Source organism: Xyrauchen texanus, chromosome 6, assembly GCF_025860055.1.
Source record: "Xyrauchen texanus isolate HMW12.3.18 chromosome 6, RBS_HiC_50CHRs, whole genome shotgun sequence".
Lineage (NCBI taxonomy): Eukaryota > Metazoa > Chordata > Actinopteri > Cypriniformes > Catostomidae > Xyrauchen > Xyrauchen texanus.
The window spans coordinates 27,252,194-27,276,137 of NC_068281.1; the positions used below are offsets into that span (position 1 = coordinate 27,252,194).

A 23,944-nucleotide genomic window follows, 5' to 3' on the forward strand; every position below is an offset into this window, starting at 1 on the left:
GTGTTTTCTGCAATACAATGGAAGTTTTGCATAATGGGAAAGCAACAAAAGCAGAATGTAAACAGATGCATACTTCACATTACATTCTTTGGTACATTACTTTTTCTCTAATTAAGTCTCTTCTGGCTTACTTGGAGGATGAGAAGAAAGGCAGTGAAAAGGGTCAGACAAAAGGCAGAGGGGGAAAAAATAAGACTGCTGTTCCAGCCACTCAGCCAATAACGGGAGAAACACTCCCTGGAGACGAGGCTCTCCATGGCAATGACACTGTGAAACATCAATCACAAAGTACTCGGGAAAATCAAGGTTTCAGAGGCAGATGGTAACATTACTCTCTCTCTCTCTCTCTCTCTCTCTCTCTCTCTCTCTCTCTCTCTCTCTCTCTCTCTCTCTCTCTCACACACACAAACACTGACTGTATCACCTCAATGATTTCCCATCTGTTTGGTAATGGAACCACAGGGCACAAATCACCCCATCCACAACAACCCCCCAAGACAAGCATACAATAGAACCACAGAGCTAAAAAGCAGGTTAAAACATGTCAATAATACCCTGGAGAATTAGCTGTCAAACATAACACATCCATATGTTGAAGAGCTTGGTTTCATATGAAAGATAATGTGGTCATTAACTTTTTAGGGCATTAGAGATAGAGAGAGTAACCATAAGTGAAAGTGGTAGAATGGAGAGGAGGTAATAAGTAGCTCACAAACTGCACATTTTTAAAACACTGGAGAAAAATTATTTAATTGTTTTTTGATGCCTTTAATGGAATATGTGTATTCATCCCTTTGCACATGTCTATATTTAAGTCATATTACACTTGCATAGTATTGTGCAGCAAATAAATAAATAAAATAAAAATGATAATAATAATAAAATAAATATAAAGTTTTTTTTGTGTTCTTTAAATCCACATGTCTCCTCTAATAACCTTCAGTATGGAGCCTTGGAGTTAACCTACATTTTCTCTCTCGCTCTCATGTTGCTGCCACGAGCACTTGTGGCCCACTTTTTGTCAAGAAGTGGCCTACATACAAGGAGATTCTGACAAACTTTACAAAGCTGTTGGCACAAAAAAAAAAAACAACAACAACAACAACAACAAAAAAAAAACACTGGCCTAATTTCTCACCCTTCACTGAATTCAGTACAAGAAAGTCACATCCACTCAGCATGGTGGGACAGGACATATCCTACTATGAATTGTATACAGTAGTTGTGTTGCCACAGCTCTAAGTGGTAAGAAAATGGTATTAAAACCAGGAACTAAAAACAGTACAAGGAAAACTGAAAACGAAAGTAATGTCTTTGCAGAGCATATCCAATAACAGGAACGAAATCCCTTTCAGTTATTCTGGAGTAAAAATATCATTTTTAAATGCTGGTAACCAGTTAATAACCAGTTAATTTTGTTCTGATAATTTTTCCATGAAACCAAAGACCAAAAAGTTTATCACAGTTAATGTTCGAAATTACAACACTTCATGTGGACCAAAAACATAGGCTTCTCTCTTTTTAGTAGAACATTTGTCTGCAGTTTTAAAAACCAATAAAAAAATATAATATTATTTGTCCCGCAAAAGGTGATGTTTAGTTCAAACGTGCACGCAGTGGATGTGCATGCTGGAGAGAGATATTTTGGCTATTCATTAATTTTAGGAGGCCAAAAGAATATTTGAAATATTTTTTTGGATATATTTACTATTAAGAATACATTTATTGAAAAGACGTTCCTTTATATAACACTATTGTGGCAGGGCGGGGCCGGGTCGTGATCCTACGCACCCGGTCCCGTATTAGGCTAATCAAGCCTCTGAGGTTTAAAGGCCGACTGCAGAGGATCGTGCGGGAGAGAGAGATCGTTTACGGACATGTCCGTCATGTGTGTTTGTGTCTTCTTTTAAGTTTATCATTAAACCTATTATTTATATTGAAAAGCTGGTTCTCACCTCCTCCTTTCCATTGATCCCTTTACAACTATTTATACACATGCTACTGTATAATATGCTTGTAATGATCTCTGTCCTAAAGAAAATCCCCAATATGGAAAAACATGTAAATGCAAGTCCTTAATAAAAAAACTTTTCATTTTAGGACCTGATTAAAACTTGTTCAAATCAGTTCATACATCTGTGGACAAAGAAAGATCTAGCAAAGGCACAGAGCAAAAATTTAAGAAATTTAAAAATGAGCGATTTAAAACTTTTAGACATGACAGACAGTTAATAGTCTGTCTGTCTGTCTGTCTGTCTGTCTATCTCTCTATCTATCTGTCTATCATCCATCTGTCTCTCTATCTCTCTGTCTATCTATCTATCTTTCTGTCTGTCTGTCCGTCTGTCCGTCCGTCCGTCATCTATCTATCTGTCTGTCTCTCCATCCGTCCGTCTGCCTATATCTCTGTCTGTCAGTCTGTCATCTGTCTGTCTGTCTGTCTGTCTATCTCTCTCTCAATCTGTCGGTCTGTATAACTATCTATCTATCTACACCCTTCTCTGGGTAACCATGCTTTTCTGTGTCTGCCTCTCTCGATGGCGAGACTGTGTTCACTGAGCCTGTACTTGCTCAGGATCTGTCTCTGCTTTGTATCTCTGGCAGTAAGCAGAGACTCTTCCAATTCATACTTTGATTTTAGAGTCCGGTAGAATTGTAATTTGCTTTGTGTTTTGGTTTATTGATCCCAATGTTCCAGATAGGTGATTTTAGACTGTTTGATGATCTGATTTATTCTGATGTTTGTTTGTAAAGCAGTGCTGGTCTGAGTCTGGTTAGTGTTAGTAGTGTTAACTGGGTTAGTGAGTCTCCGAACTAGCTGACTGAGGGGTCTTTTTTCAAGGCTCAGTTCTTGGGTTATCTATCTATCTATCTATCTATCTATCTATCTATCTATCTATCTGTCTGTCTGTCTGTCTGTCTGTCTGTCTGTCTGTCTGTCTGTCTGTCTGTCATCTATCTATCTATCTATCTATCTATCTATCTATCTATGTATATGTCTGTCTGTCTACCTATATATCTGTCTGTCTGTCCTCTATCTATCTATCTATCTATCTATCTATCTATCTATCTATCTATCTATCTATCTATCTATCTATCTATCTATCTATCTGTCTACCTATATATCTGTCTGTCTGTCCTCTATCTATCTATCTATCTATCTATCTATCTATCTATCTATCTATCTATCTATCTATCTATCTATCTATCTATCTATCTATCTATCTATCTATCTATCTATTTATCTGTCTGTATGTCTATCTATCTATCTATCTATCTGTCTGTCTGTCTGTCTGTCTGTCTGTCTGTCTGTCTATCTATCTATATATCTGTCTGTCTGTCTGTCTTTCTGTCTATCCGTCCGTCTCTCTGTCTATCTGTGTGTGTGTGTCTATCTGTCTGTCTATCTGTCTGTCTGTCACAGACCAAATGGAAGTATGTGGTTGCTTTATGTTTTACAAGACACAAAATGTTTTAGCAACTCTATTTCTTGTTTTCATACAAAAAAAATTGATTACTTAGCAATCGTTAATGGAAACCACAATGCCTTCATTTTGCCCTCATACAACAGAGTTTCTTTATGGGGTTTAAATAAACTCCCTGTGCCAATGCATTGATGAATTAAACAGTTGGATGTGCCAAAACTTTCTTCAGTTAAACAAAGACAAAACTGAAGTCATTGTGTTTGGAAACAAAGATGACGTTCTCAAGGTGAATGCATACCTTGACGCTAGGGGTCAAACAACTAAAAATCAAGTCAGGAATCTTGGTGTGTCTCTAGAGTCAGACCTTAGTTTCAGTAGTCATGTCAAAGCAATAACTAAATCAGCATACTATCATCTGAAAAATATTGCAAGAATTAGATGCTTTGTTTCCAGTCAAGACCTAGAGAAACTTGTGCATGCTTTCATCACCAGCAGGGTGGATTATTGTAATGGACTCCTCACTGGCCTTCCCAAATAGACCATAAGACAGTTGCAGCTCATACAGAACGCTGCTGCCAGGATTCTGAGCAGAACCAGAAAATATGAACATATCACACCAGTCCCCAGGTCTTTACACTGGCTCCCAGTTACATTTAGGATTGATTTTAAAGTATTATTACTGGTATATAAATCACTCAATGGGCTAGGACCTCAATATATTGCAGATATGCTCACTGAATATAAACCCAACAGATCACTCAGATCATTAGGATCACATCAGCTAGAAATACCATGGGTTCACTCTAAGCAAGGAGAGTCTGCTTTTAGCTATTATGCCAGCCGCAGCTGGAACCAGCTTCCAGAAGAGATCAGATGTGCTCCTACAGTAGTCACATTCAAATCCAGAGTCAAAACACATTTGTTTAGCTGTGCATTTACTGAATGAGCACTGTGCCACTGTGTGTCCGACTGTTTGCACTGTATTTTATTTTATTTTCTAAACTGTTTCAATTATTCTTATTTTTTTTTTTATTCTTATTTTAATCTCTTCTATGTAAAGCACTTTGAATTACCATTGTGTATGAAATGTGCTATATAAATAAACTTGCCTTGCTTTGCCTTGCCTATTAAATAGTCTGAAAATATATAGGCCTATATATTGATAATATAGGTTAATTATAAATTCGTAATAATTGCAATAATGAGTCTCGAAAGCACCACAAAGAGGCACAACACCAATGAAGTCACATGATACGCTATTTCATTATTATCTTCCTCCACATCATTCACTAAACAGAAGTGTCACTCATCCTTTGACGCTGCTTTGACGTCACCACTGGAACAGCAACTCGATGATGCTGGAGGACGCACGCGTGACCACAAAAGGCTAAATGAAAAGCAGAATGCACATCCTAATTTAAACATATGATGAAGCCCCAAAACGTGTGAAAACAAATAGTACATTTTGAAGTCTTTTAAAGGAAAGAGAAGAGAGATATTTCAGTGAAATTCGTCTCAAATGAATTACTGATCGTGATTTTTTCTTTTTGTCTATATAATGTATTTTTTCTTACACACCTGTCTATAACTTTTCAGGTGTGTGAGGGGCTTTGAATTAGTGAAATAAATAATAACAACAACAACAGCAATAATAATAATAATAACAATAATAAATATAGCCTAATATATATATATATATATATATATATATATATATATATATATATATATATATATATATATATATATATATATATATATATATATATATTATATATATATATATATATATCAGCATATTTAAAAAGAGTAAAATAAAATCACGATCTCACGATATAGTTTTGCTTCATGCAGCAACACCAGACCGGACCTCATCTGCAATGTGATCTCTGGATGTGTCGTTTTCTTCATCAGGTAGCACAGTCATATAGGTTTACAGTTTATTGGTCCCGTACAGGTGCATTAATCAATAAAATACACGATACAAAGATGCATCGCGTCTCTAGTCTGGATACAGAACATTTACAGATAATGTTACGTTTACGTTAACGAGATCGCCATCTGGTGGTGAACAAGAGAAATTGTTTCATATTCGAACACTGGAAACTCAAGTGCAGTTTGCAATGCAATTTACGGTGAAGAAAATAAAAAGACGCATGAAACATACATGAAAGAAGAAAGCTTGAAAAGAGGTAGTACATTATTTCAGGCGTACGTACGAAGAAACGTTTGTTAAACTATATCCAGCAAACATGGTTTATTGCGCCACACGATTAAAGGTACAGATCTCCCAACAGCAAAGCCACATAATCTTCTTCTTTCGGCTGCTCCCGTTAGGGGTCGCCACAGCGGACCATGCGTGACCCGCATATTTTGACTTGGCACAGGTTTTATGAAGGATGTCCTTCCTGACGCAACGCCACTGTGGGATTTTCACTCACGGCGGGCAATTTATACAGTCCAATTCACGTTTTTGGACTTGTGGGTGAAATTGGAGGACCTGCAGAAAACCCAAGCGAACACAGGGAGAACATGCAAACTCCACACAGAAAGGTCCAGCTGAGCCAGGACTTGAATCCGAGACCTTCTTACTGTGTCAAAACCACTGAGCCACCATGTCGCATTTGCTAGTATTGTGATTTTTGCTTTAAATATCTTGCCTGTAATGCACACTAATCTGTTTTTTAGATTTTTGCATCTCAAAGAATAAAGGGCTTGTGGAAAAAAATGCAATCTCATAAAACATAAACACAATGAAATGTTAACCTATCAGGAAAGATCACTTTTGAATGCATCTTGTCTTCGTATGAAATGAAACATCCTGAAAAATGCCTGGCATACATTCATTTAGTGTCTATTAATAGTATGATTGTGTCCAGAGCATCCATTAAGTGTTTTGTCTAGACTTTAGTAACATCTTGCAGACAACCATGATAATCTGAAACCCATGAGGTTTGAATAAATAGCTCAAAGTTGAGGATACTGTAAATATGCTTACACGAAAGGATGCAGTCATGCATTATGCAGTAATCATTTTTTCCAAAGACCCTATTTAAACTTTTATTCAGCCCATACCTAAAAGGATTGGATGAGGAATGTAAGTGATCCGGCACTTTACCGGAAACTGTAAACTAAAGGACTTTGGCCAGTGTGAATAGCAGTGTCTTGTGAGTGATGCTCCAATTCACATTGCACAGCATAACAGAAGACAATGAGGAATGCAAGACAGATCGCCTAAGGTAACACACAAACTAAAGGTTAATGAATATTATATTTTGTCAGTTTTATTTTTTGAGGCAATTAAAGTGATGGATTCATGCTTATTCTAGTTGCTCAAACTTAGGCTAATGACTCATTGACCATTTTAGTCATCATAAATGAACTGCAGTGACTGTATAGTGTTTAAGCTTACTGACTGTGATTGATATACCCTGACATTTAATCTTTTCACTTTTGTCTTTTTCCTGTGTGTATGACTATTAAATAAAGATCTCCACTTGTTGCTATTTGCACATTTTATGCAAAAATGACACGATGAAAGCAAAGCTTTCAATGTGTAATGTAACCGTACACAGGAATGATAAACATTAACTGAGTCAGATGAGAAAACCGCTGACAAGCAGGTGGATCATGTGCCTGAAGCCACTTAAACGCCATTTTAGTGGTGCTGTTAGCCTGCATTGTCAATAATTTTTCATTTTTAGATTTTAAAAGAGTTTTTAAATTGTTTTTGTATGGTTTAATTATCTCAAATGTTACATTTGTGATTATATCCTACAAGATAACACATGCTTGAAAGATTAGTCAAGTAGCTGATAAGAAGTTTGTAATCAGATGAGGATTTACTGGTCAGGGGTTAGTTGAGCATTTAGTAAACATTAACTGAAACACATTAACTGTGAATTATATATGTTTACCTTTTTGGTCATTTGATCTCTGTTCTTGTGCAATGCATAAATTGATGCAATTCTGTACTGGTAGTATTTTGGCCTATACTTCCTGGATACAGTAAATCATTTTTAAGCTATTTATTACAATTTCAGACTTTTTGAGTTTGTATTATACAGCATAAGGCAGTGCAACAAGAAATAATACATGTATTTTCTCAGAATAAAATATTTTGAGATTATAAAAGTATCTCCAAATCAAATGAATGACTGATGTGTTATCACCATTAAGATGAGCTTCACCTTAAGAAGAAGTCAGTCTCTTAAGAGCCTCTCTGGAAGTCATAGCTCTTGGTCTACATCAGAGATCCAGGTGTGGGACAAGAGAAGGTCTGTGTCTCAGCTTGTCCAAAAGTAAGTAAACCATAAGATTCTACATATTCACCTCTGTGCAATCAACAAATGGACTCTATGTCTTGAAGTGTAAAGCCTAAACCTGACCGGTTTTTGCCAGGTATGAAAGCTGTGTAGCGCTTACAGATGTTGGCAGAGAAGATGCCTGGTCCAAGGTACAGTATAAACATCAATTCTAATCCAGCATAGAAGTGAACATTGTTGTAAAAGACCATAGAATGTCAGTATCATTTACTAAATGGGTCACCAGTAAATATTCTTGTGTACTTCTCAGTACATTGTGGCTTATATTGGATGATCTCTGCCCTACAGTCATCTGGCCTGAGTAAAGTTGAAACTCTCTGGAGGAAGTATGAGTCCCTCAGTGGTGCAAATCGCCCTTTGTCCAGAAGTATTTCAACGGAAATGCTGCCCCAGCCAGACCGTTTGGGCACTAATGCTGCAAGGTCCTTGTTTGAGTCGAAAAACGCCCTGCGACAGGACTATGCCAGCAGCCCTCGGCTCAATGTCACACCACAGGCCAAAAGCAGCCCAGTAAGTCACATTACCTCACCAAGGAGGGAGACACCGGCAGGGAGGGAGAAAGGTTATTCTAGTGCTACAACTGTCACTACCGTCAAAAAGGACAAGGCTCATCAGGTGTGTGTAACAGTCACGTCATATTTATTTCTGTTTGTGCTTGTGTAGAATGGGCATACATGACTCGGGATGGGGGCATGTGTGGGGGTTGTTTTTCCTAATATAGCCTTTGAGACTTGTGTAAATGATGTGTTTGGCATCCCTAAATTATTGATCCATTTTAACTGAGAAGAGCAGGATAACATTGGTTTAGATGTTTAAGGATCGTTTCAAATAAAACAAAGTTTAGGAAGAAGTGAAGTTTGTATCTTTTTGGAGTCAATTCTGACACCGATCTGAAGTTCATTCACCTACTCCCAAATCTCCTCTTTAAATATTTGCTAATCTGTTCAAGCACAGAAACACATAGTGAATGAGTTTGAATTATATTTGTATGACATCATTTTTAAATTAAGCTAATATTTCAACAAAGTTCCAAATATGATCTTAATTAAATTGGCAGAAAGACAGAACCTTTGAGACAATGAGAAGGAGGACTGTTAGTGGGGTTCCTGAATATGTCACCCAATCCTCCAGTGGACTAAATGGTAAGTTGTTTAACACATAAATAATACCTTGTTGGGACAACTTGTGCAAATGAGTGAGTAAATGCACCAGTTACAGTACATGACATGTTCTCAGTAACTCAATTATTATGTTAGCCAGTAACCATGGGTTCAAAGATCATGTGAACTTATGCCCTATATGAGACAAAACCTTGGCATCTAAAGTCTTCGTACACAAGTGTGTGGAGACATCTGAAATTCCAGTTGAGAAGGAATTTGCCAGCTGTGTCTGTGTTAAAAATATTCCACAGATAATCCTGACTGTATTTAGTGTAGACTTACTGTCATACAGTATACACAACAACCTATTTTGCAGACATACTGGCTTATTTCACAAGTTTTCAAGGAGAGCTGAAAGCAGGACTGAATGTGTGGACACATAAGTATGTGTGCAATATATTCTGGAAACACAGCATACTGCATATGGTTACAGTGGTGACACAGGTTGAAAGCCACATCAGCTGACCTTACATTCTTCAAGGTTGACTCTGACACTTTGGACAGGGATGATTGACTGACTTTTGATACTAGTTGTTTGATAGAGGAAGGATTTGAGGGAATCCTTCAGCATCTTATCTTGACACAAAAATGCTGGGCCCACCAATGGTGTTTAAGTAAACATACTGGCCAACAAATGTATTTGGACACTTAGTTCACACTTTACAATGTATCATATCATTGAGTGAAGTTTGTCAAACCAAGTGGCATTTATTTTAAAGATAGCACAATTACTTGAGGGACACAACCGTGTGAGTGAAACATTCAGGGATAAAGCATTATTCATTTTGAATAATTTCCCAATGAAATATATTGTACAATTAAATTATTTTTAAATGGGAATTATTCATTTATTTGACCATTTTAATGTATTTTAGACATATTTATTTTTATATCATAATGTGCATCGGCCTGCTATTGGCCAACTGGCCCAACCAACCTACTGGGGAACACTCTCCAATCTGCCAATCTGACTCTGGTAACTGACTTGCTACATCCACTAAAACTTAACTTGGGACCAGTTGGTTTAAAGTAATTACAAAATGGAAAAAAAAAAGTGAAGTTAGCTCTGATAAAAGGTCTAGCATAATTTGCTTCCAAATACAATGAAATTCATACCTTAAAGTGTGGGTTCAGTGGCCAAATACTCCTTGAGGCTATTTTATACAATATCACGTGTCAAAATATACCCCAAGTTTTGTTCATATTGTCACCTACAATCAATCATACTTTTGTCTGTACAACACAGAAACAAAGAGAACATGTTTAAGGCCAACTGTTACTTTAACAATATAGGTTTAGTGTAGCTCCAAAACAGCTCAAAATAGTACAAAAGCAAAACGAATGGTTAGCCACAGGCACAAATCATAATATTTATAACTGTAAGTACGTCCATGTCATTCATGCGTGCCATGAATATTTTGAGATGTATTAGCAAGCACTGTGCACCTCAGCATACACTACTTGTCATGATATTGTTATTAGCTGTGTTCAGTTTTAGGATCTGACTTTATTTGATTAACAGCTATAAGTAGGTAAGCAACATGAGACTCTCTGAACGATCTGCCAGAAAGCCACTGAAAATAATTCACTAAATTTACTTCTCAATACTTTTGAAACATCTGATGACACGAGGAAGCAAATCTGTGTCAATGATGAGCAGCTAATGTGGTCATAGTGGGAATTATGCTCAAGGGGGTTCCCTGTACCCCAGTCACTTCCAAAAGCCCTGAGTGACTCAGGCGTGTGAAATACCGCCCATGCTTGTTCCAAAATAGCAGGCTGGCCTCATCCCGGCTCCACAGTGAACAGTGATAAAAATCAGCTGTCATCCAATAGAGAGGGCCAGAGACAAGCACAGTGACAGAGTGAGACAGGACTACCGCTACAGACAGCATCAGACTACAGGTTATGAGAGAGTGAGAGAAACACTCACACAGACAGACTGACAAAACATAATCTTGGGAAATATACAAGACTCTACCAGAAGCTTCAAGGGCAGAAAGATCAGCAAGCAAGAAGCAGCCAGCATTTCAGTCTGTGAGTACAATATTCAGTGTGTAAAGTGGACTGTGAATTCAAATTAATGTATTTTTTATATGAAAAATAAATTTAAATAAAACTTGTTTCAGTCTAAATTTTGATTTGGAGAGGGGTCCTATTGTTATCTATGATTCAAACCAGTGACTGTACATTTAATATAAATAATGAATTGGTGTTGAGGTATATGTATTCTTATATAATGAAAATAACACAAAATGTTCAGTAATTAACATGAAGGAAACTAGTGTGTTTAGGAGATTTTTTTATGCTCTGATTTAACCTGAGCTTTAAAAACGAAATCTTTAAATTATCTTACATTTTTAAAAACAAAAAAAGGATTTTTTATGAAAAAGGTTCCTACAGTTATTCATGAAAAACCTAGTGAGTTTTAAAATGTTGTTTTCCAGGGCTGTAAAAGTCATGGAAATTAATCTATTTATTCTTATACACTGATAATGACACAAAATGTACCGCAGGTGAAACTTGCTCACAAGCCTAGTGATGTCTGATTTATGAGGGAGTAATTTTTTTGAACCTGTTCTTATAAATTAATCAGTCGAATCGGTTCACAAAACGGTTTCACAAAAAATGTGTCTTGTAAACCACAAATGACTGTAAAGTTAATGGAGAAATCATGTACATTTATTAGTCAAAAATTGTGGGAACCCTACATGAAGTAAAATTTGGGAATAGTTTTTATAAATGCTCATCCCTTAATTTTTCCATCAGTATTAAGTGTATGTGATCTTTCTAGGTATGTAATGAATACAAAATATATAACCAAACAGTATCATAGAGATAGAATATATCACCTGAAATCACCTCGTTGAATATGTAGTAGCAAATATCTTGACAGACAGAAGTGAACAGTGTATATTTGAAGAAAAAATATATTTGTAATATTTTTAAAGTAAAAAGATTTACATAATATCTTCACACACCTCAGGTGTCAATTAAAAATGTCTTTGTTGATACTGCCTTATTTTAAGCAGCTGTTCATAGTTTTCATTGTTATAACAAGACCCTTGAGTGCTCACAGGAAACTAAGAAAGGCAGCTGAAGGGAGTAAATACCAACGGCATATTAAAATAATTTGGACAGCTGTCAGCAGCACAAAAGCACTTGCATTCTAGGACACTAATGGCTGTGCCCTCCATCCCTGCTTTGTGAGGACTGCTCCTGAATAGATATGAATAGGGGTCAGTCTCTGTGAAACCTTTACTAAAATGACATGATAATCTTTGAATTACATAATCTAAGCCATCAAAATAATTATACCACAACTGTATAAAGGTTTAGATGGTTGGACCTATTTCTAAATGAAATAATTGTGAAATACCCATCGGAAATAAGAAAATCACTTTGATGAAGTACATAACCATACTGCATACATTTCCTGCAGCCTATAAACTTAATTACACCATTTATGTCAGATTATGTAGTCCGGCACTTTTATCACACGACAACGGTATAAATTAATGTGAAACTTCACACAATACTCACATCTAGTATTTGCAGTCTATAGAAAGAAATGTTTTGCTGTTGCTTTTTAAAATGAACTATTTTCCCAAGACAAGGTATTTAATTACAAATCAGAGAGCACAACATTCCAGACTTGTAAACAGCTTGATAATAGGTTTATCTCTCTCTGCAAAACCGTAACGTCTAGCTAGACTTTAGTAATGTTCGGCCCTGTTATTCTGTGTGCTCATCCAGCTATGCAAACACTTTAAGCCCAGACTCGTGAGTGGCGCCAGTGATGGGCCCTGTCCTTTTGTCCAATAAGAGCTTACAGTGTGAAAAACGGAGGTATGCTCGAATATAGCCATTAGTTACAGCCGACAAACCTATGCTGCCAGCTAGATCTCCTGATCTTAGACAGAATGCCCTACAGAGGGAAAGCCTTTGTTGTGAATATGCCTAGAAAGCTTTAAAACAGTTGCATGTTTATCTTTTGCTGTTGGAAAGGTAATCGCATCAAATAACAGCAGGAATTATAAGTGATCTGCTCTGATTCAGCATTCTGAAGCGTAGGTCATGTCTAGCACATATCTAGCAAAACAGGTATTTAATGGTTTGATAAGAAATAAAAAGGTCAGCTAAAACATAGATTTATTTTATTTATTTTCTGCGGCATTCTGAAACTATTACATCTGATAAACTTTTTCTTTTTAATACCTTGCTATATTGTAAGTTCAAATCAGGACATTAAGATAAAAATACTTCAGTAATAATGTTGGCAAATCTATACAATTATGTCTTTCAAAATGCAAAAATAAGAGTTCTAAATTAGAAAAGCTTTGTCATGGAATGTTTTGTCTGCTAAGAATGAGAAAGTTTAAAAAGGGTCACACTAACTCCTGCTGACAGATTAATTGTCATTTTTTTCACATTCTACAATGGCATGTAGGCCATTGTGTTGGTTAGTTAGATGCAATGCAAAGAAATCCATCAAATTGCAATAGTAATAGTATGTATTGAATGTAAAAAAAGGGGATAAATCTAAGATGTACACAGAGTACTGATTCTAGCAAATGTGCTGATTTTGAATTAGTTTATTATAGCCAAATACCTTTTAATTACACAACCATATACTGTGTTGAACTAAATAGTTTCCAAAGGCCCTTGAGGCATAATAATAGCCCATAGATAAAAAGCATACCAACACCAGCTCCACTCTATATATACTCTACTATCTATGAATCTGTTCACAGACTACTGGATGGCCAAGGAACTAGGTCAGGTAACTCTTGGCTTATTTCTATCCTGTTCTTGTTTTTCCAAGGTGAAAACAGGTGAACAATAGAAATGCTTGAAGAGCCCTGGGCTTGTATTTTATTGCATGTTACGATCAATACAAATACAATTTTATTATTACAAATTCTGCTAAAAGAACATGCCAAAGATATATTTTGCTTCTGGTATTTCCTGTCACATTTACATGACATACATGCCTCACAAACAGCTGCTTTAAGATGCCTGTGCAATGAGCGAATGAGTAGCTACTATTCTTAAAAGTGAAGTTAGTTTATTTTAATGTTAAAGGACTTTCTTCTATCCCATCTTATTATGCAGAGACACTTATCCGTAAGCTATTTGTAGGTTTATTTCCACAAAAAAGTGTAAACCCTATGGCTCTGTAGCAGTATCAAAGCATTGTTTTTTGTTTGAGCATCTTAATCAACTTGGCTCAACCAATGCTGAGAGTTTTGGGATCGTTTGTCTGTTTAAAACCAGTCACTATTTTTGCAAATCTGTATGATGATGCTAGGGGGCTAAGAAATTTCACACTTCATTATGAAGTTAAAAATAATTTCTGATCGTAGTTTTGTGTACAATTTTTGTTCCTTGTATGAATTAGAAGAGAAGAGACGTTTTAAGACAGACCTGAAAGAATCCTCCTATCAAGGACACCAACATACGTACACATACTCTCCTATCCCGACTGTGAAAGACAGATCTGTCCTTTACCTTTCAAAGGTGGCAGCTGCAGACTTCTCAGGATTCACTGAACGGCAAGTGAGTATCCATTGCATCAATCGAATCACACACTACACAGGCATCTACATATGGCCATAAGGTCGAGTGCTCAGACTGGATGACACAAATGCATGCAATGCTTTGAAGTCTGGTACAGGATAATTTTACAGTACACAGTGTCTTAATTCCTTTGATGGCAATAATTCTCTGTCACTGCATAAGTGATGTGTTATGAAATGCAGTTGTATGCAAATAAAAAATATGAAACATGATAATTATTCATAAAATCAAGCATTATTCATACTTCTTTCTTAGGGCAGTGTGGTCCAAGAGCACTTGGTCTCAAGTAGAAAGAAGAAACAAAGCAAGGTATGAACAACAGATTTGGCTGACTTTAAAAATCATGATTATTATATGAGCCTGCTGTGTGACTAATTGCTAATTCTACTGGGTGTTGTGTGACTATTTTAGAAAAATATAATGAAAAATATAAAGATTATGGTGTGACAGTCTTGGAATAAGTCCATGGCAGAGCAACAAGAATGGTTTCTCAGTTACATTGTTTCTTTATTTACATATTTCCATTCTAGCAGGATTATAAATTGCCATTATTAAACTACAGATCATTATATCAAAATCACATTTATGGTAAATATATCTGGTAAACATAGTAAAATGTATATAATGACTGGAGTTGTGATACAATGAAAGCAAAGTAAGGGACAAATTACCTTTTTAATTCTTAATTTGAGAGAATACAAATTTATATTTTGGTAACTATCACATATCTAATGTTTAGGAGGTGTAACCTCCTCAAGGTCGCGATTAGTGGTTCTCACTCTCAATGGGGTGCATGGTAACTTGTGCATGGATCGCTGAGAGTAGCAAGAGCCCCCAAATGCTGGGAGTCTCCCCGGTGTCATGTAAAACGAGCCACACGATAAGATGCGCAGATTGACTGTCTCAGAAGCAGAGGCAACTGAGACTTGTCCTCCGCCACCCGGATTGAGGTGAGTAACCACGTCACCACGAGGACCTAATAAGTAGAAGGAATTGGAAATTCCAAATTGAGAGCAAAGGGGATTAAAAAAAAAATAACAAAAATGTGAAACTGTATTCGTTTCGGCATGTACATTTTGTACTAACAAGAAAGAACTCTCATGAATGGAGTGAAGACTCACATAGAGATGGTGTGCAGTGAACTAAACCAGCCATTCCCAGCTAAACTCTAAGAAATAGGTAAAGTATGGCTTTAAATCTTAATGCTATTATCTAAGATTTTAGTTACTAACATATTTTTATTTTTATTAATTTTTTATGAAGATTTTACTTTAATGGAAATTGAATTCAATGCATTATGGAGAGTAACTTGAGCCTTCATACTCCTTCTTTGCATCCAAGATGGCAGAAGTAGCCAAAGAGACAAAAGTGACAGATGCAGCCAGTGGAGATGATGATTTACCTCCCCCTCCACCACCTCTACCAGAACCTCAAGTTCTGGAGTCAATTCAACAGGATCTAAGCCAGAACTTCCTCCCTGTACCACCTCCAAAAGAAACCTTCACAGAGTTCTACCAGCTACAACAAAAAAGTGAACTGAAACGTCTTCTTAAACACATTCATCCAGCATTGAGAAAGAATCTTGATGATGTTGTAGATGATGAACTGATAGAAGCAATAAACCCCCAAGCTGTAGAGACAGCATATCAGGGAGAGGTCCAATCCATGCGTTGGATATTTGAGAACTGGTCTCTTGACAATATTGGTGGCTCGCATGAAACTAAAAAATTACTTGATGAAGAAAATCTTCAAGGTGGGAATGTGAGAGGCAAATCCTCCTTGTTTGAGCAGTCAGTGTTTGATGGTCAACACACAACAGTTGATGAGAAACCAGGTCTAGTCATAGGAGATGTTCGCACGGCCACCTGGTTATATGAGACGCAGTCTTTAGACTCAATCAATAGGTCAAAAATGGAGGATGAGGAATTTGTGGAGGTCCTACTGAAGGAACCTATTCAGAAGGGAGATGTGAGAGGTGCACGTCTCCTATTTGAATCCAAGCCATTGGATTCCTTAGGCCGCTGCTGTTCTGTTGAAGATCAGCATTTCCTAACATTGAAATCAGAAATCCAGGAGCACAAAGGAGATGTGAAGAAAACTGTCAAGCTCTTCCAAGCAGATCCCTGCTGTGCACTTACGGATAGCAGTGGTAATATCCATGAGATCAAGTCAATTTGCAGAGAGGAAATCCAGAGTAGTAACTTCAAAACAGCACGTTGGCTGTTTGAAACGCAACCATTGGACCTCATTAATAAAGGAACAACTGGTGTGCAAATCATTCGGGGGATCTCCCTTGAGGAAGCCCAGAAGTGTGGTTTTGACAAGAAGAGATGGATGTTCGAGACCCAACCACTTGATGCAATTCAGGAAGGTGCTGTGGAAGAACAAAAGTTTCAAGGAACAGTGGAAGTCTTATCGGGGGAAGCAGGTGTTTGCAACATACTAAAGCTTTTTGAAAACCAGCCCCTGTCATCGCTTAAAGGAGAGTCCACAAGTGAAAGTTTAGAGAAGGATACAATTGTTGGAGGTAATGTAGGGTCCACCTTATGGCTTTTTGAAACACAGCCCATGGACACTCTGAAAGACAGCTACGAGGTGGGACATCTCAAGAAAGTTGTGGTGTCAAGCAATGAAAAAGGAGAGGTTAGAGACAAAAAGCAGCAGTTTGAGAAGTTTAGAGCTTGTAAAATGACACTTGACAGAAAGAGCAAAGTTGAAGATGTTGAGAAAGGAGATGTAAATACTTTTAAGAACCTGTTTGAAACCATACCTCTTAGTCACATTTCTCCCTCTGAGAATGCACAAACTCAAGTCAGTGATATTACTGCTGGGGATGTCAAAGGCAACTGTTCACTGTTCGAAACCACACCATTGTATGCAATTAAGGACTGTGCTGGACATTTTCATGAGGTAACAACTGTCAGTCGAGAAGAATGCATAAAAGGAAATGTCCAGGACTACAAATGGATGTTTGAGACAAAACCTTTAGACCAGTTTGAAGAAGGTAACGAAAAAGTAGAGATCATCAAAGGCATTACAAGGCAAGAAGACTTGACGAGTGATGTGAGAACAGCCAAATGGATGTTTGAAACACAACCTTTGGATGCGTTTAAGAATCGGTCAGAAGTGGATTCAACTGTACCACTGGAAGAATTACAAAAGGGTAATGTGAAGACATGCAAATGGCTGTTTGAGACACAACCAATGGACATTTTGTATGACAAATCAGAGAGAAGCCAGGATGTACAAGCAGTGCCAAAAGCTAATGTTAAGTCACACACTTGGCTTTTTGAAACGCAGCAATTGGATAACATTAAAGACAAAGAGGAATTCAGTTTGAAATTGTGCAGTACTGTGCAGGAAGATGTACAAAATGACATGAATGTGCAAACAGTGAAACATCTTTTTGAAACTGAGACTTTAGACAGAATAACAAAGCGAACAGATTCGGTCCAAAATATACGATATGTCAGTCAAGTGGATGTCCAGTCTGGAGATGTCTCACGTGTCAAAGAAATCTTTGAATCCAAGTCACTTGATGAAATAGGAAGCGAGTGCATCAAAGAGTCAATCACTGAGGATCAGAACAAAGAAATCCAGACAGAATCAGTCCACAAATTCACTTGGCTGTTTGAGAATCACCCTATTTGTGACATCAATGAGAAGGAAGCTGGAATAACTCACAAAGTCAGTGATGTTGAGGGTGGTGATGTTGGAAGCAAGAAGTTCATTTTTGAAACATTCTCACTGGACAAAATCCAAGATAATGACCAACTTCTTGAGCACCAGTCAATGAGTGTTGAGAAGCCCATGAGTGGTAGCGTTAATGTAAAGTCCAGCACAATGCTGTTTGAATCCCAGCCTCTGTATGCTTTAAGAGACAAGGATGGACAGTTTCATGAAGTTACTACAGTGAAGAAAGAGGAAATGATTAGAGGAGATGTAAGGGGAGCAAGGTGGATGTTTGAAACCAAACCACTTGATACCATTCAAGCAGATAAAGACATTTATGTTATCCGTGCAGTTACTCAGGAGGATGTGCTCAAGGGTGATGTGAAATCAGCACGATGGAAGTTTGAGACACAACCCCTGGACTCCTTCACCCCTCGTGAAGGGCCCTCAGTAAGGGTTGTGGAAGAAATAGGCCATGGACAAAATGTACAACAGAGCAAACAAAATTTTGAGACTGAGCAAGTAGCCCAAAAGAACTATGTGAGAATGGTGAGTGTCACAGACATTCAACAAGGTGATGTACGCACTTCCACCTGGCTCTTTGAAAATCAGCAATTTGATACTCTAAAAGGTGAGCCACATGAGCAGAATACCTTGCAAACTGTACATCGAGAGGATAACACAAAGGGAGATGTGAAACGATGCACTTGGTTATTCGAGTCACAGGCCCTGGATAAAATAAAAAACAATGAATCTACTGAAGAGTTTGTTTCGTCAAAGGAAGAAATTCCAAAGGCAGATGTTAAAAGCACCACCTGGTTATTTGAGACCACACCACTGGACAAAATCATAGCTGAAAGCGTGACAGACATACTCTACCACTTGTCCCATAAATCATTTATTCATTCGAATGGAATCATCATCCAGGCACATGATTATAAGTATGTAAACATGGCAAAATATCAGTTTGTAAACAATGAGGATCCCAAAGTTCAAAAGGAGGAAGTTGTTGAAGGAAACATCAGGAACATAATGCTACAGTTACTCTTCAGACCAAACCTGAAACCCAAAGTTGTTCTCCTTAAAGAGGATGAACAAGGCAAGGTGCACAGCACAGTGATTGAGATTCCATTTCAACAGCCTGGATCTGCAGAAAACCCAGATGCAGAGTGCAAAATTCAAGAAGCTGCTAAAATAATTGAGAACTTGCTGGTGCAACATAAAACAATCAAGACGGGCTTGGTAATACAAGAATCTGAAGGAGGCCAGACAGAGATGACAGTGTATTCCCTCCTGTGTCAAAGAAGTATGACAACGGAGTCTTGTGATTTCACTCGAGGGGACATCAAGTCCACAATTGGTAGCCTCCTTGCCACAGTCCACAGCCACCAGACCAAACCACTTTGCAGATTGGAAGAAAATGAGAGGGGGAATGTTGATTTGTATAGAAACTGCATTGAAAAGGGTGACATTTGTTACCTTAAGAGTCTACAGCAAGAGTTGTCTGAGGAGGAACCAACATGCTCCTGCAGAGAGCAAATTGAAATTGTTCAAGGGGATGTAAATGAAGCAAAGAGACACCTTAATCAACAAAGGGAAGAAGTTGAAAGAACCATCTTGGATGTCATACCAGGAGATGTGAAAAGTGTTAAAAAGGTTTTCTCAAAGGTCTGCTCCGACCTTAATGTTGGAAACTACATATCAAAGGAGGAGATAGTCAGAGGTGATGTTTTGTCTGTGAAGCAGCAGCTTGATGAGGCACTCAAGCAGCCCTTTATGGTACAGAAAGAAGAAATGGTGTTTGGGGACATTAAAGCCACACTTGAATCCTTGGAACGGGCAAAGCAGCAAAGTTTGCATGTGGAACGTGAGGTCATCATCCCAGGCACCATTTACGACCTGAATGTAGAAACACAAGAAATGTGCTCGGATGAAAATGAAGGTAAATTAATGAAGGAGGAAATCATCTCAGGGGATGTTAAAGCAGCAAAAAGGTCACTGGAGAGGGCAAAGAACCAAAGAATAGAGCGAGAATCTGTCACTCCTGGAAAGTTATATAATCTAAACGGTAATCTAAATGAATCATCTCAGGACCAATATACCTCTACAGTGCAGCAGTCTACAACATCATCTATGAGTAACCAGCGGATTACTACAACATTTCGAAAGGTTAGTGAAACAGAGAAGGATCAGTGCTCCACTGAAAAAGTATGTCATCAGAATGAAGAGGGAAGGAGAGAAGATGCAGTAGGTGTTAGTACAGAAAATGGCTCAACAATGCTAGAAAATAATCCTCAGTTGTCTGAGTTAGAGCCAGACATTGTAAGAGGGGATGTAAAGGCTGCTATTCAGTCTTTACAAAGTGCTGCAACAGAGAAGAGAAGTTTAGACAGAGAGGAAATTGTTAGAGGTAACATGCAAGAGACTCTCCAGTCTCTGGAGAAGTCTAGTATTAATATTTCTAAAGCGGATTACAAAGCAGCAATGTTATATAGAAAATATGGGCAGTCTAACACACAGAGAAATTTAAAAAATGTCTCAGGAACTCAAGAATGCAAGAGTTTTGTTATACCTTTGCCTATTTCTGATGCTGAATTGTCTTCTTCGGTTTCAGTGAATGGCAGTGAGCATCTGACCCTCTTGGCACTGAACTCAAAACCTATGATTAGTTACAATTTGGAGAAATCAAACCAGCTCTCTTGCACTTTTGCAAATCAAGGCGAACATCCACCACCTATCCCTCCAAAAAGCAGTCATCAGATTAAAGATCAGAAACCAGTTATTCCACCAAAACCACAACATATCACCACTAATTCGGGAAAAGCATATATTTGTCCAAGCTCACCTGAACCTGTTATTAATTACCAACAGACTCCAGCAATCCCATCCAAAATGACACACAGCAAGAAAACGTTCTCGCATAAAAACGAAACCTGGAATTTTGAATCCTCAGAGACTTCAAACAAAATTAAAGACAAATCATGCAACAGCTATGAGCCAGTTGAAAGAACAAAAGATCCTATGGATCTTCAGAAAATGCAATACACTCAGCAATGGGTTCAAAACACCCACATGGAACATATGAACACCCCGTCAGTCAGTAAAATAGAGAATGTTGATGGCAGTTCTTTTGCTCGTGATGGAGCAGGAATGGAGAAAAATGTGATTCAGAAGATAAATGCTGCTGAAGAAATCAAGATGTGTATGCAGAGTTACTCAAAGGACAATGAAGAAGTCAACATAGGATTTAAGGTTGCACTTCAGAATTTCGGGGAAAGGAAAACAGCATCTGTAGGCAATACCTCATCTTTCCCAAAGAAAATTAAAGTTGTGACAAATGAAATCAACCCGAAACAAGCTAAAAGCTTTAGAGAGAACACAAATGAAGTTGACCTACACTTGCACATAAAAGATAACAGAGGAGAGACTCCTACAGCACCCAAAAAACCACCTTTAGAGTACAATCAAACCTGTAAAGAGATTAATAACCCTGAGAAGAAAGTAGTTTTTAGGGAAAAGAAAGGAAGGAGAGAGACTGAAGATCAGCGTCGCCAGAGGCTCTCCATCCACAAAGAGGAGATTATGAGGGGCAATGTAAAAGAAGCCATGGAAATCTTTGAAAATCTAATGAGACGAGAGGAACTGAAAATAATTCTATCAAAAGTTCAAGAAATGGAGGGGGAGACCTGTGAGGTGGATGTCAATTCTTTGAAGACATTGTTTGAGAATGTGCCTGCTTGGATTGCCAATCCAATAAAGAACAGGAAACACAGACATGATTCAAGAGAGACGAGATCTAGCAAAGAGAAAGAGGGGTTGAGAGATGATGTAGAGAGTGTTTCCTCTGTTGAGGCAGCATTTGAGGACCTCGAAAAGGCAAGCATGGACATTATAAACTTGAAAGAACAGACATTAGCTAAACTTTTGGAGATAGAGGAGGCAATTAAAAAGGCTTTATATTCTGTCTCAAATTTGAAATCTGAGGCAGATATTGCTGGATTGTCAGGCCTATTTAGGGAATCCATTAATGATGAAAATGTCTCTCCATGTACCAATAAAATTAGGAAAATATGCATTGTCTCCAGCAAAGCAAACCCTGTACAATCTAAACTGGTACAGAGCTCTGATAACAAGAATGAGAAACCAGAGCTGCCAAAAGAGATACATCAACTTCAAATGGGAAAACTCACTTCCTCCCCGTCCTTCATTTCCATTCATTCTGCTGCAAGGAAACATGCAGAGTCACCCACACCAAAACCCCCACAGTATTCTGTTGAGAAAAGCTATAGCAGCCACATTTGCAGCCCTCAAAGTCCTAGAAGGAAAGTCAGCATTCTTGAAGTACAAACAGTTCCTGAAGTTGCAAGTGGAATCATTGGAACTAAAACCGTCAATGAGAAATATGAAGAGACAGACTGCTTCGGAAATAAATACTTCTCCTCCAAAAGATCTACATTTGTTACAAGACAGTCTGAGACAGAATTGTCCTCCTCATATGGTGTAGTTACCAATCCAGGGAGGTATGAAGTAATGACTTCACCCATTTTGCAAAGGTCTGGCCACACCGATTCTTCAAATTCTCTCTGTAAAAGCAAAGACAGCAAAGTGTTTGTTACTTTTGGCCATCCAAACACAGAAAAACATTAACCTGGAAGTTCATTCCTTTTGTAACAACAGTTTATATATATATATATATCATTTTTTCTTTTGAATACTTATATATTAGAGTATTATTCTTCATTTTTGTGTGTACAATAAAAAGTTTTATTGTGATTCATAAAGTTGAGTAAGAGCAAAGATTTTTGTACTGTTGCAACTAAGTGTTAAAGTGTTGATGTTAAATATTTATGTTTGTTTCACATACGTATGCATATACTTTATTTAACTAAAATAAAATATTTCAAAGCTCTATTTGTAAAGTATTTTCTTTTGAGCATATATATGTTAGACTAAACTAGTACCTGAAAATCAAAGAGCAATGAAGTCATTATGTCCTTTTCTATGGTAGAACCTAAAACTCAAAATATACAGAAGAAAAAACTGATTTGATGTAGCCTCGATTTATTGCTTTTTAATTAAAAAATTTCAATAAGAAATGCCATGCTATGTATGTCTAAAATGCAATTATATACAGTATACTCATATTTCATGTATGTCTATATTGTTGCCTTAGTTCCTGTCTCCTGCTAATGAGATGTGCTCTGCGTGTCTGACACCAGTTTACCCAATGGAGAAAATGGTGGCAGATAAACTAATCCTACATAATAACTGTTTCTGCTGCAAATACTGTAAGAAAAAGTTAAGGTGAGAGCAATGACTTTTCAAATGGAGATTGTCTATTGTGACATTCTTTCAAAAATGAACTTTCTGGAATATTAGAAGACAAATCAATCACAAACTGTTACAAATGTAAACCCCTGATTCATAATGAGAAAAAAGATGTTTGAAACATTGTTTATAAAAAATTTGATTGTAATCTAATCAACTGTAATCCATATAGAATTCATAATACAGATTTTATTGAAGTGATCCAATCAAAAATCAATTCAGATAACATCTTTTTGATTCCATGGGAATTTCTAATGAAATCTATTAATGTACTTTAACTTTAGAACTTGTGTATTATTATATATTACAGCATTCACAACTATTCTGCTATTTATGGAGAATTTTACTGCACATCACACTACCAACAGTTATTTAAGAAAAAGGGGAACTATGATGAGGGCTTTGGCCACAAACAACACAAAGACCGCTGGCTTGCAAAAACCGATGAACCCTA

The 23,944-nt window shown here is 37.3% G+C and overlaps 1 protein-coding gene across 3 annotated transcripts; it reads left to right on the top strand.

The window, feature by feature from the left end:
• Nucleotides 1–6,617: 6,617 nt before the first annotated feature.
• Nucleotides 6,618–23,236, top strand: LOC127645430 (xin actin-binding repeat-containing protein 1-like). 3 transcript variants are annotated; one of them, XM_052129044.1, is made up of 8 exons: nucleotides 6,618–6,664; nucleotides 7,605–7,726; nucleotides 7,827–7,881; nucleotides 8,039–8,365; nucleotides 8,808–8,892; nucleotides 14,312–14,469; nucleotides 14,746–14,799; nucleotides 15,832–23,236. In XM_052129044.1, the coding sequence occupies exons 1-8, from the start codon at nucleotides 6,644–6,646 to the stop codon at nucleotides 22,807–22,809; spliced, it is 7,800 nt and encodes a 2,599-aa protein (XP_051985004.1). In that variant the 5' UTR covers nucleotides 6,618–6,643; the 3' UTR covers nucleotides 22,810–23,236. The 3 variants fall into 3 exon arrangements, with proteins under 3 accessions (XP_051985004.1, XP_051985005.1, XP_051985006.1); XM_052129045.1 differs by lacking the exons at nucleotides 6,618–6,664; nucleotides 7,605–7,726; nucleotides 7,827–7,881; nucleotides 8,039–8,365; nucleotides 8,808–8,892 and adding an exon at nucleotides 10,772–10,947 and having other exon boundaries at nucleotides 15,832–23,232; XM_052129046.1 differs by lacking the exons at nucleotides 6,618–6,664; nucleotides 7,605–7,726; nucleotides 7,827–7,881; nucleotides 8,039–8,365; nucleotides 8,808–8,892 and adding an exon at nucleotides 10,772–10,947 and having other exon boundaries at nucleotides 14,315–14,469; nucleotides 15,832–23,232.
• Nucleotides 23,237–23,944: the final 708 nt, after the last annotated feature.